The sequence below is a fragment of the Monodon monoceros genome, unplaced genomic scaffold (genome assembly GCF_005190385.1).
Source record: "Monodon monoceros isolate NGI ecotype Baffin Bay Population unplaced genomic scaffold, NGI_Narwhal_1 Super_Scaffold_2, whole genome shotgun sequence".
Classification (NCBI taxonomy): Eukaryota; Metazoa; Chordata; class Mammalia; order Artiodactyla; family Monodontidae; genus Monodon; species Monodon monoceros.
In genome coordinates this window covers 338135-356588 of record NW_021703776.1, presented here as the reverse complement: position 1 = coordinate 356588, position 18454 = coordinate 338135, and the positions used below count along the sequence as shown (strand labels likewise).

At 46.6% G+C, this 18454-nt stretch overlaps 1 protein-coding gene across 1 annotated transcript in view; it reads right to left on the bottom strand.

The window, feature by feature from the left end:
- ABCA13 (ATP binding cassette subfamily A member 13) overlaps nt 1-18454 on the bottom strand; it is a 262933-nt gene that overhangs the window by 201735 nt on the left and 42744 nt on the right. The window contains 4 exon segments of the mRNA XM_029233962.1: nt 3173-3286; nt 11777-11916; nt 14314-14467; nt 15316-15402. Coding sequence (XP_029089795.1) covers nt 3173-3286; nt 11777-11916; nt 14314-14467; nt 15316-15402 — 495 coding nt within the window.

Below are 18454 nucleotides of genomic sequence, written 5' to 3'. Positions count from 1 at the left end.
ACATCTCTGCAAATGACACAACTTTGTTCCTTTTTATGGCTGAGTAATATTCCATCATATATATGTACCATATCTTCTTTATCCATTCATCTGCTGATGGACATTTAGGTTGCTTCCATGTCCTGGCTGTTGTAAATAGTGTTGCAATGAACACTGGGGTACATGTATCCTTTTGAATTATCTTCTCAGGGTATATGCCCAGTAGTGGGACTGCTGGGTCACATGGTAGCTCTACTTTTAGCTTTTTAAGGAATCTCCATACTGTTCTCCATAGTGGCTGCACCAATTTACATTCCCACCAACAGTGCAAGAGGGTTCCCTTTCCTCCACACCCTCTCCAACATTTATTGTTTGTAGATTTTCTGATGATGGCCATTCTGACTGGTGAGAGGTGATACCTCATTGTAGTTTTGATTTGCATTTCTCTAACAATTAGTGACGTTGAGCACCTTTTCATGTGTTTGTTGGCCATCTGTAGTCTTCTTTGGAGAAATGCCTATTTAGGTCTTCCATCCATTTTTTGATTGGGTTGTTTGTTTTTTTGATATTGAGCTGCAAGAGCTGTTTGTATATTTTGGAGATTAATCCTTTGTCAGTTGCTTCGTTTGCAAATATTTTCTCCCATTCTGAGGGTCATCTTTTCATCTTGTTTATGGTTTCCTTTGCTGTGCAAAAGCTTTTAAGTTTCACTAGGTCCCATTTGTTTATTTTTGTTTTTATTCTCATTACTCTAGGAGGTGGGTCAAAAAAGATCTTGCTGTGATTTATGTCAGAATGTGTTCTTCCTATGTTTTCCTCTGTGCTTTTTATAGTGTCTGGCCTTACATTTAGATCTTTAATCCATTTTGAGTTTATTTTTGTGTACGGTATTAGGAATTGTTCTAATTTCATTCTTTTACATGTAGCTGTCCAGTTTTCCCAGCAAACAGTTGTTTCACCAAACAACTGTATAACTTGGGGACTTCTGATGAGGAATGTTCAATAACACCCACCTTCTGCATTTAGCTCTTTTATTTCTCACATCTCCCTGATACCTGATGATTTCATTGACTCTTGTCTATAGACGACAAGATTTCATGATGAAACCTCAGTGTCTGATTTTTTTTAAATCTTATTTTTCTTCTTTCACTGGGCACTAGCTACTTGCCCAACATTATGTGATGCACTTCATATGCATTAGTCATTTAACCTCGGCAACATCTCCATGGAAAGATGCTTTTAACTGAAGGAAAAAGTAAGTCAGGGTCGCCGGCATCAGTGAAATACTAATCTAGCCCCCTGCGGGCAGAGCCCGACCTAGAGCCCAGGCACCAGTTACCGCAAATCCAAGGGCACTACAGATACTCTTGAATGTGATCTCGAGGCTAAGAAATAGAGCCACTCACCACAATTCATTCTCTAAGTAAAAAGTTCTTCAAGTGATTGAATAAGCGGCTTTAATTTCTAACTTGACTACTTGGTAAACAGCACTCAGCTAAACTGAAGACTTCTCCAAGAAACCACCTGCTTCTTTTTTTTTATCGAAGTATCAATATGTTTGATTTACAATGTTGTGTTAGTTTCAGGTGTACAGCAAAGTGATTCATATATATATATATTCGTTTTCAGACTCTTTTCCATTATAGGTTATTACAAGATATGGAGTATAGTTCCTCGTTCTACACAGTAGATCCTTGTTGGTTATCTGTTAGATATATATCAGTGTGCATCTGTTAATCCCAAACTCCTAATTTATCCTTCTTCCCACTAACCACCTGATTCTTGAGATGGAGTTAGGCACTGTTACGTTCTCACACTACTTTGTAGAGACTCAACCTGCTGCTTATTATACTGCATACAATTATCTGTAGTTACAGCAGTCCCCTTTTCAAAGCCTGAACTATTTACCAACTGATTCATTACAGAAAACGCCTACTGATCCCTGTATCAGCAAATTAACTGGTGAGCAAACAAATTAAAGAAGAAGAAAAACAATAATAGCCATGGCCACCATGAGAATGAGCATCCCAGACTCCCAGCTCCAGGAACGGCAACATCCAAGGCCCTCTGCTGTGCTCTGAAATCCATCTCAGTTTGCCCGGAGGCCACACCTCCCAGGCTGCTCTTAGCCGTGACCACGCCGAGGCCACTCCTAGGAGCCACGGCTCCCTGACAGAGGATCCCCCATGATACCCGACTTCAGCTGGATGAGATGTGTCCTCTAAATGCAGGGCCCTGTGGGATGTTTCCACCCAGCCCCCACCCCACCCCCCATCCCTTCAGGACCAGACCTCCCTGGCCTCCCCGGCTTCCCCAGCCTCGGCTCCAACAGCTCTTTCCCTGACAAAATTCTCACACATGTAACCTCATCTCGGTGTCTGCTTTTGGGAGGACCCAGACACAGAAGCATCTCCTACGTACCAAACACTATTCCAAGTGCTTTACATAATTTAAGTCAATTTACAGCTCATAACTATGGTTATTTCCTCACTTCAAAGGTAAGAAGCCCAAGGCACAGAGAAGTTCAGTGACCAGCTCAAGATCACACAGCAGTGGGGGCAGGGCTGGGAATCAAACCCAGACCATCTGGCTCTGAGTCCCTGCTCGGAACCACCTTGAACTACTTGGTCAGTGGATTAAAAATAAGCCAAACAAGAATAAAAATGTAGTTGTATTTTCTCATGCCATCAGACGCAGGTTAAGCCAGAGTTACACAGATGCCCCAAAAGGTTCTCATGTGATCTACCTTGATGAAAGTTTTGTAACTAATGACTGTCCTGCTGAGAAGAAGTCAGGCCATTTGAAACTACAGCCCACGTATTTTGGAATATATTACATTGTCAGTACGGAATATTGGGGAATGATAATTGTTTTAATAGACCCACAGTTGAAAAGCACCCAAAAAAAACCACCCCAAAAAGCTTTAATTTAACATGGAATTTAAAGCACAAATAAATACTAATGAATTATTGATCATTCCCACAATAGTAACATCTTGCATGGGCAAAACAACTGATCACTTACAAAAAGTTTTCACACACATCCAATTTTACGTCAACATTACCAGTCAACTGGGCAAGCCACGCCCCAGGTGGCTCTGCAGAGTCCTCTAAAGGACCACTCTGGTTTTGCAGACGCACCTGAGCGTGGGCTCCCCCAGCCCTCGGTGGCAAAGGGGTCACCCCTCCCTCACCTGCAGTTGACGGAGCATCTGACCATTTCTGCTGCTCTGAAAAACACTGGACAAGCTCAGCAGTGTTTCAGATAAAGTCTTCAGCTTGTCCACAAAATCAAAAGTACGATTTGCCTGCAAGATAAAGAAGATTTGGGAACATCTCTAGCTCAGCCCTGTTGCATTAGGAAGGTTCTTCAGCGCTGTGGCTGCTACAACAAGGAGACCAGCGTTGTGTGCGGCTCAGCCATCAGAGCGGAGATCTTCCACGGCCACCTACCCGGATACGGTGACCATCCCAAGGCCCTCCCCCCAGACTCTTTCCGTCAGGTGCTGTCCACGTGGTCACCGTGGTGTCCTCAGTGTATAGGTCACTCTCACAGGCAACAGACGTCCCCAGTGTACACTGACTAAACAAGACGCCTGCTCACACTTCCGTCTCAACAATACATTCTCAACTAGCATCTACGATTTGTTTTATGATGCCCAACTCTATTTAGGATAAAACGAAACCGCAGTTATTTATTTATGGCTGCTGGCAGAGCAAATGAGCGTAAGATTTTTGTAAAATAATTTGGTGTCATATTTATGGTCACTGACCTACAAAAAAACACCCCTGCCTTTTTCTCTCAAAATAAAAGGACGCCATCCTGAGGAAATCTTTTAAGTGAAATACAAAGCTATACCCATGAAGATGTCTGTGGCAACGTTACTGTGTTTTTATACTGAAAACAGTCTATATGCAAAGAGATAAGATTAAGGCGGGTCTGGAGTCCAGCCACACCCCCCTGGGGTCACAATGGCACAGGTCACACCAGCTCAGGGGCTAGAAAGAGAAGAGAGGCTCCTGCTGCTATAGTTCCCAAGACGAGCCCAGGACAGGACGGAGCCCCCCGTGGGCACGGCTGCCTCGGCTGCTGCCCCTCCCCCACTCAGCTGCCAGGGGTCTGACCAGCAAAGGAAAGCCGCAGCCTGTCCAAACGCCGCCCTTCCGCCTTCACATGAGCCTGAGCTGTGGACTCACCCGACGTCTGTGCTTCGCCCACCCACAAAAGTGAGGTCCTCTGCTGCTAAGGGTGAGCAAGCAGGGGAACACCAGAGGCACACGAAAAGGCCCTTTCTGGTCAAAATAAACCTAATGAAAGACAGGAGAAAATGCAGAAAGTATCTACTTTGTATTTTCAAGAAACATCCAGGAGCACAGAGGAGGTGACAACGAGGACGAAACAGCCCACGTGAGGCGGTGAGACCCAGAGACTGAACACAGGCTGGGAATCAAAACAAGGGGGACAGACAGGGCAGTGAAGACCCTGCCCCAGCCCTCAGAGGAGGGCAGAGAGACAAAGAAGGACAAATCAGAGACAGTCTGGGACAGATGCAAGAGATCTAAGCCAAGATTCAGAACCCAGAGCACAGAAGGGGCCAAGAACAGGGTCAGTTATCACAGGAGGGAGAAAACCCACCGCTGCCGAGTGTGCAAACCTGAAGACCATTTCCCTTTTTTTTCTTTTTTTTTTAAGTTCAGTTGCTGCACAATATATATATATAAGTTACAGGTATACAATACAGTGATTCACAGTTTTTAAAGTCTATACTCCATTTATAGATATTGTAAAATATTGGCTGTATTCCCTGTGTTGTACAATGTATCTTTTTAGCTTATTTTATACGTAAGAGTTTGTACCTCTTAATCCCCTACCCCATCCTGCCCACTTCCCCTCCCCACTGGTAACCACTAGTTTGCTCTCTATACCTGTGAGCCTGCTTTTTTGTTATATTCACTAGTTTCATTTTTTTAGATTCCACATTTAAGTGATATCATACAGTATTTGTCTTTCTCTGTCTGAATTATTTCACTTAGCATAATGCCCTCCAAGTCTATCCACCTTGTTGCAAATGGCAAAATTTTGTTCTTTTTTATGGCTGAGTAATATTCCATTGTACTATATCTCTATATCTATACCTATATAGATATACATGCGTATGTATGTATATGTATACACACCACATCTTCTTTACCTATTCATCTGTTGATGGACGCTTAGGTTGCTTCCATATCTTGGCTACTGTGAATAACGGTGCTATAAACATTTCTTACACAGCAAAAAATATTAACAAGAGACTAGTGCTAGCATACCTTGTAACAACTGGAATTCTAACTAAAAGAATAAATATATCAGCCTCAGGGAGAACACAAGAAGCCTGTGAAGAAGGGAAAACAATAATGTCGTTTCAGAGAGTTTCTCTGCAAAATTAAAGGTCAGTAGACAATGCAGCAGAATCTACTGAGTTTTCAGGGAGAAATAACATAAGCCAGGAATTCTTATGTCCAGCTGAGCTACGGTGCAAAGGTGAGGACCTCAGATATCCAAGGACAAAGAAATGATGCTACCTATGAATGCTCCTGAAAAAGTTACCTGAACACACCTGAGTAAACAGTTAAATCAATATGAGAACACTGAAATGATGATGAGCCATGAAACCACTCAAATAGAGAATTAATTTTAAATAATGGTGAGCAAGGTTCTGAATTGAATCCAAATGCCAATAATAATTCTTGAAAGAAAAAAATTATAATAGAAAAGTTACAGTAGAATTATAAACACCAGCTGCTCACTCTGATGATTGTTAACGTGTCTGACTGGTTTCAGACTCTATCAATACAAGATAGCCATGGTGCGGGAGGAGAGGATGGAGTGACAGCAAAGGTTCTCACGTAAGAAAGAAGTGAGTCTGGGCATTGATAACTGGGAAGAGGACAGACATGACATTAAAAAACAGAAGACAGAAAACAAAGGAGGAAAAGAGACCCTACAGAACAAATTCTTCTGGCAAAAGAGAGGAAAAACGGTAATCACCAGGACAGGTATACATTTCAAAACTATAGAGGAGGATGACAAAATAGCTTTAAACTTATCAGAGTTATGAAAAGAACTTCAAGTAGGTTAAAATATCGTAATTCAAAGGCTAAGATTTTCAGACCCATCCCGTCAAGTTACTCAATAAATATTTACCAAAGGTCTTTCAGCCAGGCATAAGTGTAGGTGCTAAAATTATAGCTATGAACAAAATAAAACGCTTTTCTTAATTAAGATTATGTTATATGGCAGAGACAAAACTATCAAAGCCAACTGTATTTCTATACTGAATCAAAAACAAAAGGCCTCAAAAATCAAGCAAAAACATAAAAACTAGAAATGTTAACAGTAAAAAAATCAAATTCATTGCAAAAGGGTAAATGGAATAACGATCATTTTATTCTGAAATAAATTCAGAATTTACAGTGACTAATATTTCTACACACAGTAACACATCATTAAAAGATACAAAGTAAATATGACTAGAAATTAAGGCAGAATTTTGTAAGAACTGAACAGTAGACAACATGAATATATGCACCGCACTGAGCCTCTGAAAGATCACACCGAGAGCACTTAAAAATGAAGTGGTGAACAAGGCCTCCCCATTCCGGGTTATTCGCTTGGTGGCCTTAGCCAAGTTACTTAAACACTGCTTTGAAAAGACACATGCACCCCAATGTTCATTGCAGCACTATTTACAATAGCCAGGACATGGAAGCAACCTAAGTGTCCATCGACAGATGAATGGATAAAGAAGATGTGGTACATATATACAGTGGAAAATTACTCAGCCATAAAAAAAGAACGAAATCTTGCCATTTGCAGCAACATGGATGGACCTAGAGATTGTCATACTAAATGAAATAAGTCAGACAGAGAAAGACAAATACCATATGGTGTCGCTTATATGTGGAATCTAAAAAATTAAACAAATGAACCACCATGACAGAACTGAAACAGACTCATAGATTCAGAGAACAAACTGGTAGTCTCCAGTGAAACAGGTGAAGGGGATTAAGAGGCACAAACTTCCTGGAGAAACCCCTCTGCCCCTCAGGCGGCAGCACCGGGAACCCGTGGAAGCTTCAGCGGCACCAGAGGAACCAAGCAGATCAAAATAACAGCACAAAGCCTGTGATGATTAAACTGTCCTTGGAACCACAGCCCACAAAGGACACTGAGACCTGTGTGTTAAACCTGAACAGGAGACTGTCTGCAAAAATGAAAGGTTTTCTTACAGCCAACATGCCCACAATACAACTGAACATCACCCACCATACAAAGAACCAGAGAACTCACAAGAATCAAGTGATGTCAATATTGAGATAAATCTGATGTTGGAATGATCTGGCAAGTATTTTAAAGCCATCATCATAGAAATACTTCAACAAGCAATTAAAAACTGTCTTGAAACAAATTAAGTAGCAGAACAGTTCAACAAAGAAATACAAGTTATTAAAAAGACAGCTAAGCACGGGGTAATACAGAACTGAAAAATGCCATAACAGAAAGTGTTTTAAACTTGCTGGATGGTCTCAAGTAGAAATGACAGAGGACAGAACCAGTGAACTTGAGGACAGGTCAGTACACTTCACCCAATCCGAGCAAGAGGAAAAACAGACGACAAAGTAACCAGAGCTTCAGGGACCTGCAGGACAATACTAGGAGTCCACGTTCATATCTTTTGAGCCCCAGAAAGACAGGAGAAACAGAGTAGGGCTGAAAGGCTATTAGAATAAGTAACAGCTGAAAACTTCCCCAAACTGGTGAAATACAAAAATTTACAGAATCAAGAACTTGAGCAAAACCTTCAGAAGATTACAGGGAGACAACGCACACGGAGCTCGGAGCCCCGCCCAGAACTGGGGCACAAATCTCGGAGATGCCACAACCTCAAGTCTTGTCTTCACTTTTATATCACTGGGAGAAACTACTTGGGCTCTGTTTTCACCTACATACCACCTAATAACTGCTGATTTTAGAAAATGCCCTAAGCCTCTTTTCCTTACAGCTCATTTTTGTTTAAAAATAAAAAAGAAAGAAGAAGGTGACTGGGTCAGAGCATAAGATCTTAGCTATGGGTTTATTTTTTCTGTTGTATTCATCATTTTCTTATTTATATCACCCTCCTCAGCATTCAGACCATTTGCTTATTGCTAGGGGAATGAGACAGAGGAATCTGAAGATTTAAATAAAAGAAAGGATTTTTTTCTGACCTGGCCAGAATCAGGAAGGGCAGAACCCAGGAGGGAAGAGCCCCTTCCCCACAGCCCATTTCTCTCTAAAGAGGTCCTCCCTCCGCATCTCGGCAGGATTGGGAGAAGAGAGGAAGGTCGCCCTGGGGCCCCAGAAACAAAGGGACCTGGGCCTGACTTTCCCCAGAACAGAGGGCCGGCTGGACTGGGCATCTCGGTGGAGCGGCCTGGCCGCATCTTCAGGACGACAAAGCACACACGCGGCGCTCTGCCTCCTCCCCGCTGACACGCCAATCCACCGCCACACAAGACAGCAAGATGGAAAGACTTCCCGGGACGCTGTCAGGCGTGCATATCTTGCTGCTTCTAGCCGATTCCGAGTGTTCAAAGGGCTTCGTGAAAAGCTCGACCCCCTTTCCACTCTGCGCCCCAGGAACCACGTTCCAAACGCAGAGGAAGCGCTGCCAGCAGCTCCCTGGATGTCGTCCTGAAGCTGTCTGTACACTTAGGAGCACAGGTGCCCACGCGTGTGACCCGCTTTTCGTCACTGGGACACCCCACGCTCCTCCCCACCGCCCTGAAATACAGTTAACAGTAAGTCCTGGAGGCCAGTCTATATCTAGATTAGTCTTTTTTGTAAGCTGCGTATTTTTCATTTCATTAATGTGCCAGACAGACAGGGCCCCTGTCTGGCAGCCGAGGAGGCCGCCGACCTCACCCGCGGGAGCGGCCCCTGGGAGGCCTGGCCTCCCCTGCAGCCGCCTGCCCGGCCTTGCCCGGCCACATCAGGTCCTCAGGGGAGGCCTGGCTCCCGCCCCCCCGTCTCCCCCTCCCGCCTGAGCCCTGCGCTTGGGCCACCCGTGGGCTCGGGACCAGCGGCCGCCCCTCCTCCAGACACACACCAGAGTGAGGCCGAGGCCCCTCTGCCCTAGGCCGCCCGCCGGCCCCCAGCCCCGGCGCAGCACGGCCCCCGGGAGGGCGCAGCCGGCGCGCGCCAGCCCAGCACCCCCCCGGCCCGGCCGCCCCTGCTCTGTCTGTCTGCTCCCCGGGGCCCCACCCAGCCCGACAAGCCCTTTCGTTCCGGCGTCCCTCAGCCTCAGCACGCCGACCTTCCCCGCTGAGGGCCAGCCCCGCGCCCGTGGGGCAGCCGGCGGCTTCCCCGGGCTCCACCCCAGATGCCGGCAGTGAGCCCCGGCTGTGGGCGGGGACAGGAGCGTCGCCGGACGCTGCGGCAGGCGCTCTGCGGGCAAAGCTGCCACCCCCCCGGCCCTGAGAGCAGCTGCTCTCCCGGCCGCTCCTGCTTCCAGAGGTGACCTTCACTCCCCACCGCCCTGGGGGCAACGCCCTTCCGGAAACAGCGCTGGCGGAGGAGAAGGTTCGGACTACGCTCGTGGCTCCCAGAAACCGGGGCTCTCCCTCCGGCCTCCGTGTTACCGGGAGGAAAAGGCTTATTGAGAGGGACGGTGACAAGGGACAGGTCACAGGTGCGGGGGCACCCCCCGCCTAGCCCCGTGCACACGTGTTTCTCTTCACGACATCGTGCTGCTTGGTGCTTTACCCTCAGAGTTACAGGTCCAACCAGAGGAGATGACCAATTTTATACATTTTTTTCCCACGAAAAAATGGCAACTTCACGTGGTTCCACCTAATGGGAAGTAATGGGGAGAGTAAGACCAAGTAGTAGATGACATGCAAGACAGGCCCTTCCACCATGACAGGTGATGTGCTTCACACACCGTAAGCTGGCAGAGCTTCTAGGCTCTCCCAGCCACGTGGAACGTTGGACCGGGAGTCCAGTGAGCAGAACCGGTTTCCCCAAAGTTAAATAGAATCATTCGGCCTGGCTCCAGCGCCACGAAGTTTAGCTTCATACGTACAAACCAGGACACCCTCATGCAAAGTCGTCAGCCACGGCGAATGCGTGCAAAAGGCACCAGCGCACAGCACTGCCTATGACGTGTACGGGGGACCAAGCAAGAGCCAGGGAAATGTCTGCTTGTTCTTCCAAAACTTCCGTCATTCTCAGAACGCACGGGGCACACTCACTGCCACATCCCTGTCGTGGCCAAGCCCCCTCCTCCCGCCCCCATGGAGGCCTGCACATGCCCTCCCTCGGAAGGCTTTTCTAAACCCTCCTTTCCAGGGGGACTGGAAGCTCACCTCCTGTGCCCTGTGCCACACTGAGCGAATCTCTGATCACGTTAGTTCTGAATTATTTCTTCAGATGTTTGTCTTCTCTTTCCCCACCGCAGGGTGAGCTCCTCAAAAGCAAGACTGTCATACTAACTGTTGTATCACAGAATATAGCACGGTATATAATCCTACAGTACATTTTATATATCATCAATAATATCTTTGTGTGATAATACATAATATAATAATAATGAAGTCATGGCCCATTTTTTAATTTGAATTTAAAATAAAGCTGTGCTACAGAGCCATTTTCTGCGAAATTTCTGAACTTCCCACCGCCCTTGCAAGCTTAACGCAGGGAGATCATCGGAACGACACTGGCTTTGGCTCCAGGCCCCTCGGAAGCCCAGCCCTGGAAGGATGAGCTCCTGACATACGTCTAGATTAATGTCATCTCACTGTGACAGCCCAGTCCAAATGGACAGTCCCAAGATAAAGCAGACGTTATTAAGCGCATTCAGAATAAACTGAGGCAAATACAGCCCCTGAGCTAAGCCCCAGGCAGGAAGCAAGAGGCCACGTGGCAACCACGAGGGCAGGAAACGTGAATCTGTAAAATCTACTTTGACAAAAATAACCCAACTGCTCGGATGACCACACCCCATCGCCAACTTTTTAGCTTTTAAGTTATTAGTACTATTTGAAGCTCGGAAGTTTAGCATTAATAGGACTTGATGTCTCCTCCTCTGGTTTTGACAGACCCCATGGCCTCCTGAAGTCCCTCAAAGGTGCCTGCAGGCTCATAAGCCACCGTCAGACAAGGAGAGAAGACCCTGGGAAGACACAGCACCACCATGTCAAAAGAAAGTGCAAATATGAACAATGATAAATCCTGAAGCTAACGGGTTTGAGAAGGTAAGAAACATAAGGAAAGGAAAACACGCAGAGCTGTGCGATGTCCAGACGCCTCCAGGGAAGCTCTTTGGCTTCTTCACCTGGGCTCACCCGCCACAGATGAGGCCGACAAAGCCTCGCCGCCGACTTGGGAAATGTCACCACCAGAGCCAGACCACGAACACTGGGTCAGACTCCTCCTTCACCACCAGATGCACCAAGCAAAACAGATGCGCATCTGTTCTCCACATCTTCCTGGGACCACCTGAACCGGCCTCCTTTGTCTAAGTGTCCTGCCTGCATTAGTTACTCCAAATAACACCTCCTGCCCCCAAAATGTCCTCTGAGAGAACAACGCGGCATGTCCGAGTTCAACAACGACACGAACAGGGAAAAAATACCCAGGGGAAAATAAATTGTAATCAGCATAAGAAAACTGTGTGTAATCCAAGCTATACAACAATCACGTTAAATATTTTAACAGACTGCTTCCCACTGTACTGCTTGTATGGTCTGTAACATCCTCATTCGTTCAAACTCACCTCTCTAATGACCTTATTAATCTCTGGAGTGTTTGGTGTGTACAGTATTATTCCATGTAATGCAGGTTTTAGGAAGGACCACACCAAAGCACCATTTGGAGACTGTAGTATTTCCTGATAAAGCTTCAAGCAAAAGGGTGCTGTCACAATTTAAAAAAAAAAAAAGTGTTGCTCACGATTGGGGATGTCCAGGATGACAAGGACATTCACGTACAGAGCCATGACGCCTCAATTTCCGATGAGTGGCTTATATATTTTTTTCATGACTCAATTCTGATTTGGGGCAGTAAGTTCAGAAATAATTTTTCTTGTCCTTGTCTTTAGCAGCTCTTGTCTCAAAACTCTGAGACACCATGTCCCCTTCAAGAATTTGAAAGAGAGGAAAGTATGACCTTCACATTTTTAAACTAAGTCATCGGTAAGAGTACTAAATAATGACAAAGACACCTAAAAATTAAAACAGTAATGCAAAAGGAATGCATCTGGTTTTAATCTAGAAAATCTTCTTTTCAACAGTCACTGTATTGAGACTAGAATTAGGTTTTTCTTAAGAAATTAGCTTTATAAATTGCTACAGAATTTCCTTTGCTGCACCTATACAGAACTATTGCACTGACTGCTTTTGTTACATTAAATCACCTTGTTTTCACCTAAACATCAATTCCTCATGTTGGCACTCATACTGCTAAACGGTAGCAATTTTTACTTTGGAAAAGACAATCATACATATGAACAGAACAAGAAATCTGAAAGCAGGAATCCCAACATCTGCCACTTGTGAACTTGGTCAAGTCACTTAACCTTCTCTGAGCTTCTCTCGTGTCACCTGAAAAATGAGGGTACTAATATTGTCTATGGTTCGCGTGACCGTCATTTGAAATAAATGTATGAAAGGACAAAGAAAAACTGGTCCTCAGTGTTAGCTGAACAACCAGATGGATGGATGGAGCAATGGATGGAAAGATAGAAGGATGGATAGGTGGGTGGATGGATGGATGGATGCAGGATGGATGGAAAGACAGAGGGATGAATAGATGGATGGATGGATGGATGCAGGATGGAAGGATAACTGGATGATTGGATTTGATGAACAAATTAATAATCCTCAAAAAACCCATATGCAAGAAGAAAAGAGGAAATAAGGATTAGGAAAGAAGACAACAAAATTATTCCATATGAATAGCCTTAATGTGTACCTGTACTGCCACATTATATTTTGTTCAACAGCTCTCCAAATTATCCATCAGCTGATCACCAACACACTGTCTCTAGGGCAGCTCTGAGGACACCCTGCAGCCCCATCTCTACATAATTCACCTCTCCTCCCTGGTCCCACCAACACGTCTGTCCATCCCAGGCACAGGTATATAAAGAGGTGTCTTGGGTACAGCAGGCAGAAGTCTAAGACAGCCTCGTAGCCTTGTCCTGCAGATAGAACCTGTAGATATGATGGACGCCACACCCCTGGTTAGGTTACACGGCCACGGCGCGGGGATTCCGACTTGGAGTTGATCGAAGTGGAGGTTATCCTGGTTGAGCCATCAGCTAAACCCTTTAAGAGACCAGAAGCCTCAGAATCAAAGAGATACTCTGCTGTCCTTGAAGACGCAGCCTCCTGGGGTTCTGCAGCTGCAAGGGACTGAATTCTACCAACAACTACCTCCAGTGAGACCCCAGCCCTGGCCATCACCTTCACTTCAGCCTCATGCAATCCCGAGAGAGGACCCAGCTAATCAGTGCTCAGACCGTGACCTTCAGAGACCATGAGATGATAAGTGTGTGTCACACCACTGACTCGCCGCACAGTGCAGAACAGTGATTAATACACTAGGACACAACCGCACCACCGTCCTCAACAGTCGGTAGACATCACCCCCATCACCCCTCACAACAACCTTACAAGGCAGGCACTATGTTTCCATGTCATACATGAGATGAACATGATTCAGGGACGTGATGTCACAGGACCGAAGACACACAACTTGTTGGTGGGGCTGAGCAGTCTAAACCCAAACCCTTAGCTGTGCGTTTCGTCTCTGTTCCTAATCAAAATGCACCAACTTACAGTGGGGCCAGGGCATCACCTTTAAGTCTGCTGTTATTTGCTAGGGAGCATTATATAGAAGGAAAATCTGTAGGGGACCACGTATGGCTCTCCTGGCTGTGAGACAGCCATTCTGCAAGAACCAAAATGCTGCCCCTGGTCTCCGGGCCCAGACCTCTCACTGTTACTGGCTACCCAGGGGTCCCAAAAAGGCTGGGGCTTCAGGTGCACTGGAATTTAAGACCCAGTTCCTCGGCGTCACAGGTGAGAGAATTAGCCCGTGTTCAAGGGTGCAGGGGTCTTTCAAATCCAACTGCGACGCCAGCATTTGCTGACCTTACAGAAAACGAAGGATACAGGTTAGAGGGTGCAGGTAGGAAATTCTTTGCTCATATGTACCCACTTTCTACACAGACAGAATATCTTGTACAAAGCAGGGCTAATTATCAAAATGCAAATTAATCTAAACAAATATGGATTACAGTTTTCTTACTTGAATCTTCAGGAATGTTGAATTTTTCCTTGTCGTCTCCTAAGAATTCATTAACTCTAGGCAAGTGAAGAAAGATGTCAGAGTTCCTAAAGAAAGAGGCTTGGTCCTTGCAAACCACCTTCATCACAGACTGGAAAGGACCAAAGGCTGAAGCCTGAGAACATAAGAAAAATAAACCACAGGCAAACAGTGACTTAGAGGGATTCCCTCCCAGGCTCCTGAAACTTCGGTCCCTCCTCCAACTGATTATATAAGATTGTCACCACGTCGAAAGTATGAAATTTCAGCGGTAGTCCTTCTGTCCTTGAAATGCTATGCAAATCACAGCAGTGATTTTTCTGGTCTATACGGTTGAAGAGACAAATGTCTCACACTCACACACACACACACACACCAGCAAATCTCTGCTGTCTGTCCAGTGATAAATCATTAATCCATAAAGTACCACTAACTCAGGCTAATTAATAGTATGAATACCTACAGCTAAATTTCCCAGATACCCGAGGGCTCTCAACTCACCCCTCAGCTGAATGAACACCCCGTGTCCCGAGTTCGAGGCAGGTCCGAGGATGCACCATCCGCCCCTCACCCTGCGCCTCACCCTTCACAGGCCCCACACGCAACCCCCTTCCCCACCAACTCCATTCCAGGCAGAGACAGTCCAGGCACAACGAACATCTGGCTACTGACCTCATTCAACTTCGCGTTTGTATTCGCAGCAAACGATCTGTAATCTGCAAGCCAATTACTTGTGTGCAAATAAACGTATTAACGTTTCTGAAAGCGAGGTACTCTCTGAGTTCAGTTAAACAGGCCCCTGGAATCTCCTCTGTGACGGTAATCCATCCAGTGACTTCTGACATCACAGAGAACGCCTGAACTGCCACCTCCACGTGGGTGCTTGTGCGTCCCACTTCCTCTGGCTCTGCAGGGGACCCCAGGCCTTGCTCCTCGTCAGGCTGCTGCCTCCAGAACCACTAAGAGGTACCCTCGTCCCTGTGCTTTGTCACCGGGGAGCAGGTGGCCGAGGCTGGACCCGACGTCCAGCAGGGAGCTGAGCGGGCCGCTGGCTTGTGCAGGGAGCAGAGTCTCCAAGGGAAACACAACACGACCTAACCAGTGCTGGACGTGGTGCCTCACAAGCATCGCTGGAGCGGGGCAGAAAATGAAGAGCGTTACTTGATTTTATTCTCTTGAGCCTGGGAGACACCTCTGCTGTGCCGTATAAAGCCCCCTCTACTGGCTCCGTTCTGGGAGCACGCTCAACCGTACTGGTATCGTCAGAACATGCCAGGAGCAGATATGACTGGCTGTTAAAAGTCAAATCACTTTCAAACAATTCTTTTCTGTCTTTGAGGTGCGCGGAGTGGCTATTTAAGAAGAGGGTCACAATAAATTGATTCCTATGTGTGAAACAGTTTCCATCTACCTACAGCTTCCCTGTGTCACAGCGCACACATCCTCCCGTCCTCCGAACCCCTGTGGGCTGTGTGCCAGCGCTGATTTTGTGGATGAAGGAACTGAGCTCAGAGAGCTTCAAAGGCTTCCCGCACCATCACCAGCTGGAAGATTAGGGCCAGGAATGCACCCTGGGTGCTTTAGAAGCATCAGTGGCTCCGGATGCTGGGACCCACCTGTGCTGTCACCACTGACACACTCTGTGTTTTACTTATTCACTGCATCCTCTCTGTCCGGGGACAGGCAGGGATTTTTGCCTGTCATGGTCATTGATGTGGCCACAGCTGCGAGAATGGCCTCTGGCAATACTGGTTGCTTAGCACAGGGAGCTCTACTCAATATTTTGTTATAACCTGTAACGTGAAAGAACCTGAAAAAATAGATATGTATGGATGTGTAAGTGAATAACTTTGCTGTACACCTGAAACTAACACAATATTATAAATCAACTATACTTCAATTTAAAAGACTAAAAAATTAAAGAAAAGATTCTGTTATGAGAAAATGTCAATCAATTAATAAACATTTCCAAAGGGAACCCTCCTACACCGTTGGTGGGAATGTAAATTGATATAACCACTACAGAGAACAGTATGGAGGTTCCTTAAAAAACTAAAAACAGAACTACCATATGACCCAGCAATCCCACTCCTGGGCATATACCCAGAGAAAACCATAATTCAAAAAGACACATGCACCCCAATGTTCACTGCAGCTCTATTTACAATAGCCAGGACATGGAACCAACCCAAATGTCCATCGACAGATGAATGGATAAAGAAGATGTGGCACATATATACAGTGGAGTATTACTCAGCCATAAAAAGAAACGAAATTGAGTTATTTGTAGTGAGGTGCATGGACCTAGAGTTTGTCATACAGAGTGAAGTAAGTCAGAAAGAGAAAAACAAATACCGTATGCTAACACATATATATGGAGTCTAAAAAATATATATATGGTTCTGATGAACCTAGTTGCAGGGCAGGAATAAAGACGCAGATGTAGAGAATGGACTTGAGGCCCCGGGGTAGGGGAAGGGAAAGCTGGGACGAAGTGAGAGAGTGGCATGGACATATATACAGTACCAAATGTAAAATAGATAGCTAGTGGGAAGCAGCCGCAGAGCACAGGGAGATCGGCTCGGTGCTTTGTGACCGCCTAGAGGGGTGGGATAGGGAGGGTGGGAGGGAGACGCAAGAGGGAGGAGGCATGGGGATATATGCATATGTATAGCTGATTCACTTTGTTATACAGCAGAAACTAACAACTTTGTAAAGCAGTTATACTCCAATAAAGACCTATTAAAAAAGAGTAATAATATAACAAAAAAATCAATAAACATTTCCAAAAAATACTATTATAGCTGCTTAGGAAATACGTGCTGGATGAATGGGTAAATTAGCACACACTGCCCCTTCCCACAGAGGGGGAGGACTCAGAGCCACCCTCCCCCCTGCTTTCATCTGCATTCTGAATGTCCAGGTTTTCAAACTTGGGCCCTTAGGGTTCTGCACCTGCCCCTCAGCTGCTGGCTCTGCCCTTGACCTGCAGGACTGAGACCCCTGCTCCGTCTCTCACTCTCTCTGCACACAGTAATGTGCCCGTGTCGTCAGTTAAGGCAGCAGCCTCCTCGGCAGGAGCCAGGGGTGCAGGCTCCTATCGTTTTCCCACTCGCCTTTCTAACTGCAGCTGCACATCAGAAGTGGCCCTCGGGGCACCGACCGATGGGACTGACCTGCATGGAGCCCCGGCACTGACGGCCAGAGGAACGCGCTGGACGTTGTGCTTTGTGAAAGGCGTCACAAATTCACTATCAGCCGAGGGAAGCTGGGAGTGAGCCCGGCCTGCTGGACCCCAGCGCTGGTGTGGCTCCCCGAGTGTGTCTTGACGGCTGACGCCTCTGAGCAACACCGCGTACCCATCAGCTTCCCTGGAGCTGCGCGGGTAGGAGGAGCTGGTGTTATTAACGGAGGTGTCGATTCCATTGTGTGTGGGAGACCAACTCCGACCCAGTGTCTCATCCTTTCGGCCCTTTGTCAAAGTCATTATCGGGGCCTGAGAAGCACCAGCCTCAAGTCGGTGGCTTCTGTGGACCTAACAGAACTGGCCGCCAGGGGTGCCCGCGGTGAAGCAGAAGAGTGGCCGTGGGAGTGGATGCAGGACTCACCGGCCTACGTGTGAGCCGCAGGCACGGATCCCACCGCGAGGCACGTGGCCTTGCAGAGCATGGGGACGTTTAGGAAACGTCCATCCTCCTGCTTATGGGTTGGAAATGAAAATTCTGAAATTTTCAGAATTAATTCTCATTCTGAAAATTAATCTCTGTCCTCAGCGTGTATATCACCCACCGGATTCCTGAAGTTATTGAGGAGGGGGAGACCATGAAGGACACTGGGCTGGAAGGGCAGATCTACCCTTTTCCTGAGGCCCCAAACTGTCCTTCCGGATGTGGGGCACCAAAGCCGTCACTGATGAGCCCAGGTGTTGGCAAATCCATCCCTGGGGAGAAACCTGGAGCAAGAAAGTCCCTAAGGGTCAAAGGTGAAGGGTCTGGAGACACAGGTAACGATTCCAACAGTGGAGGCTGGAAGATGAGGGACTTCAAGAAGAGGCAGAGACAGGGCCGCGAGCCGGTGTGCAGCCCAGGGCACAACTCCTGTCTGCAGAAGGTAACTGGGCCTG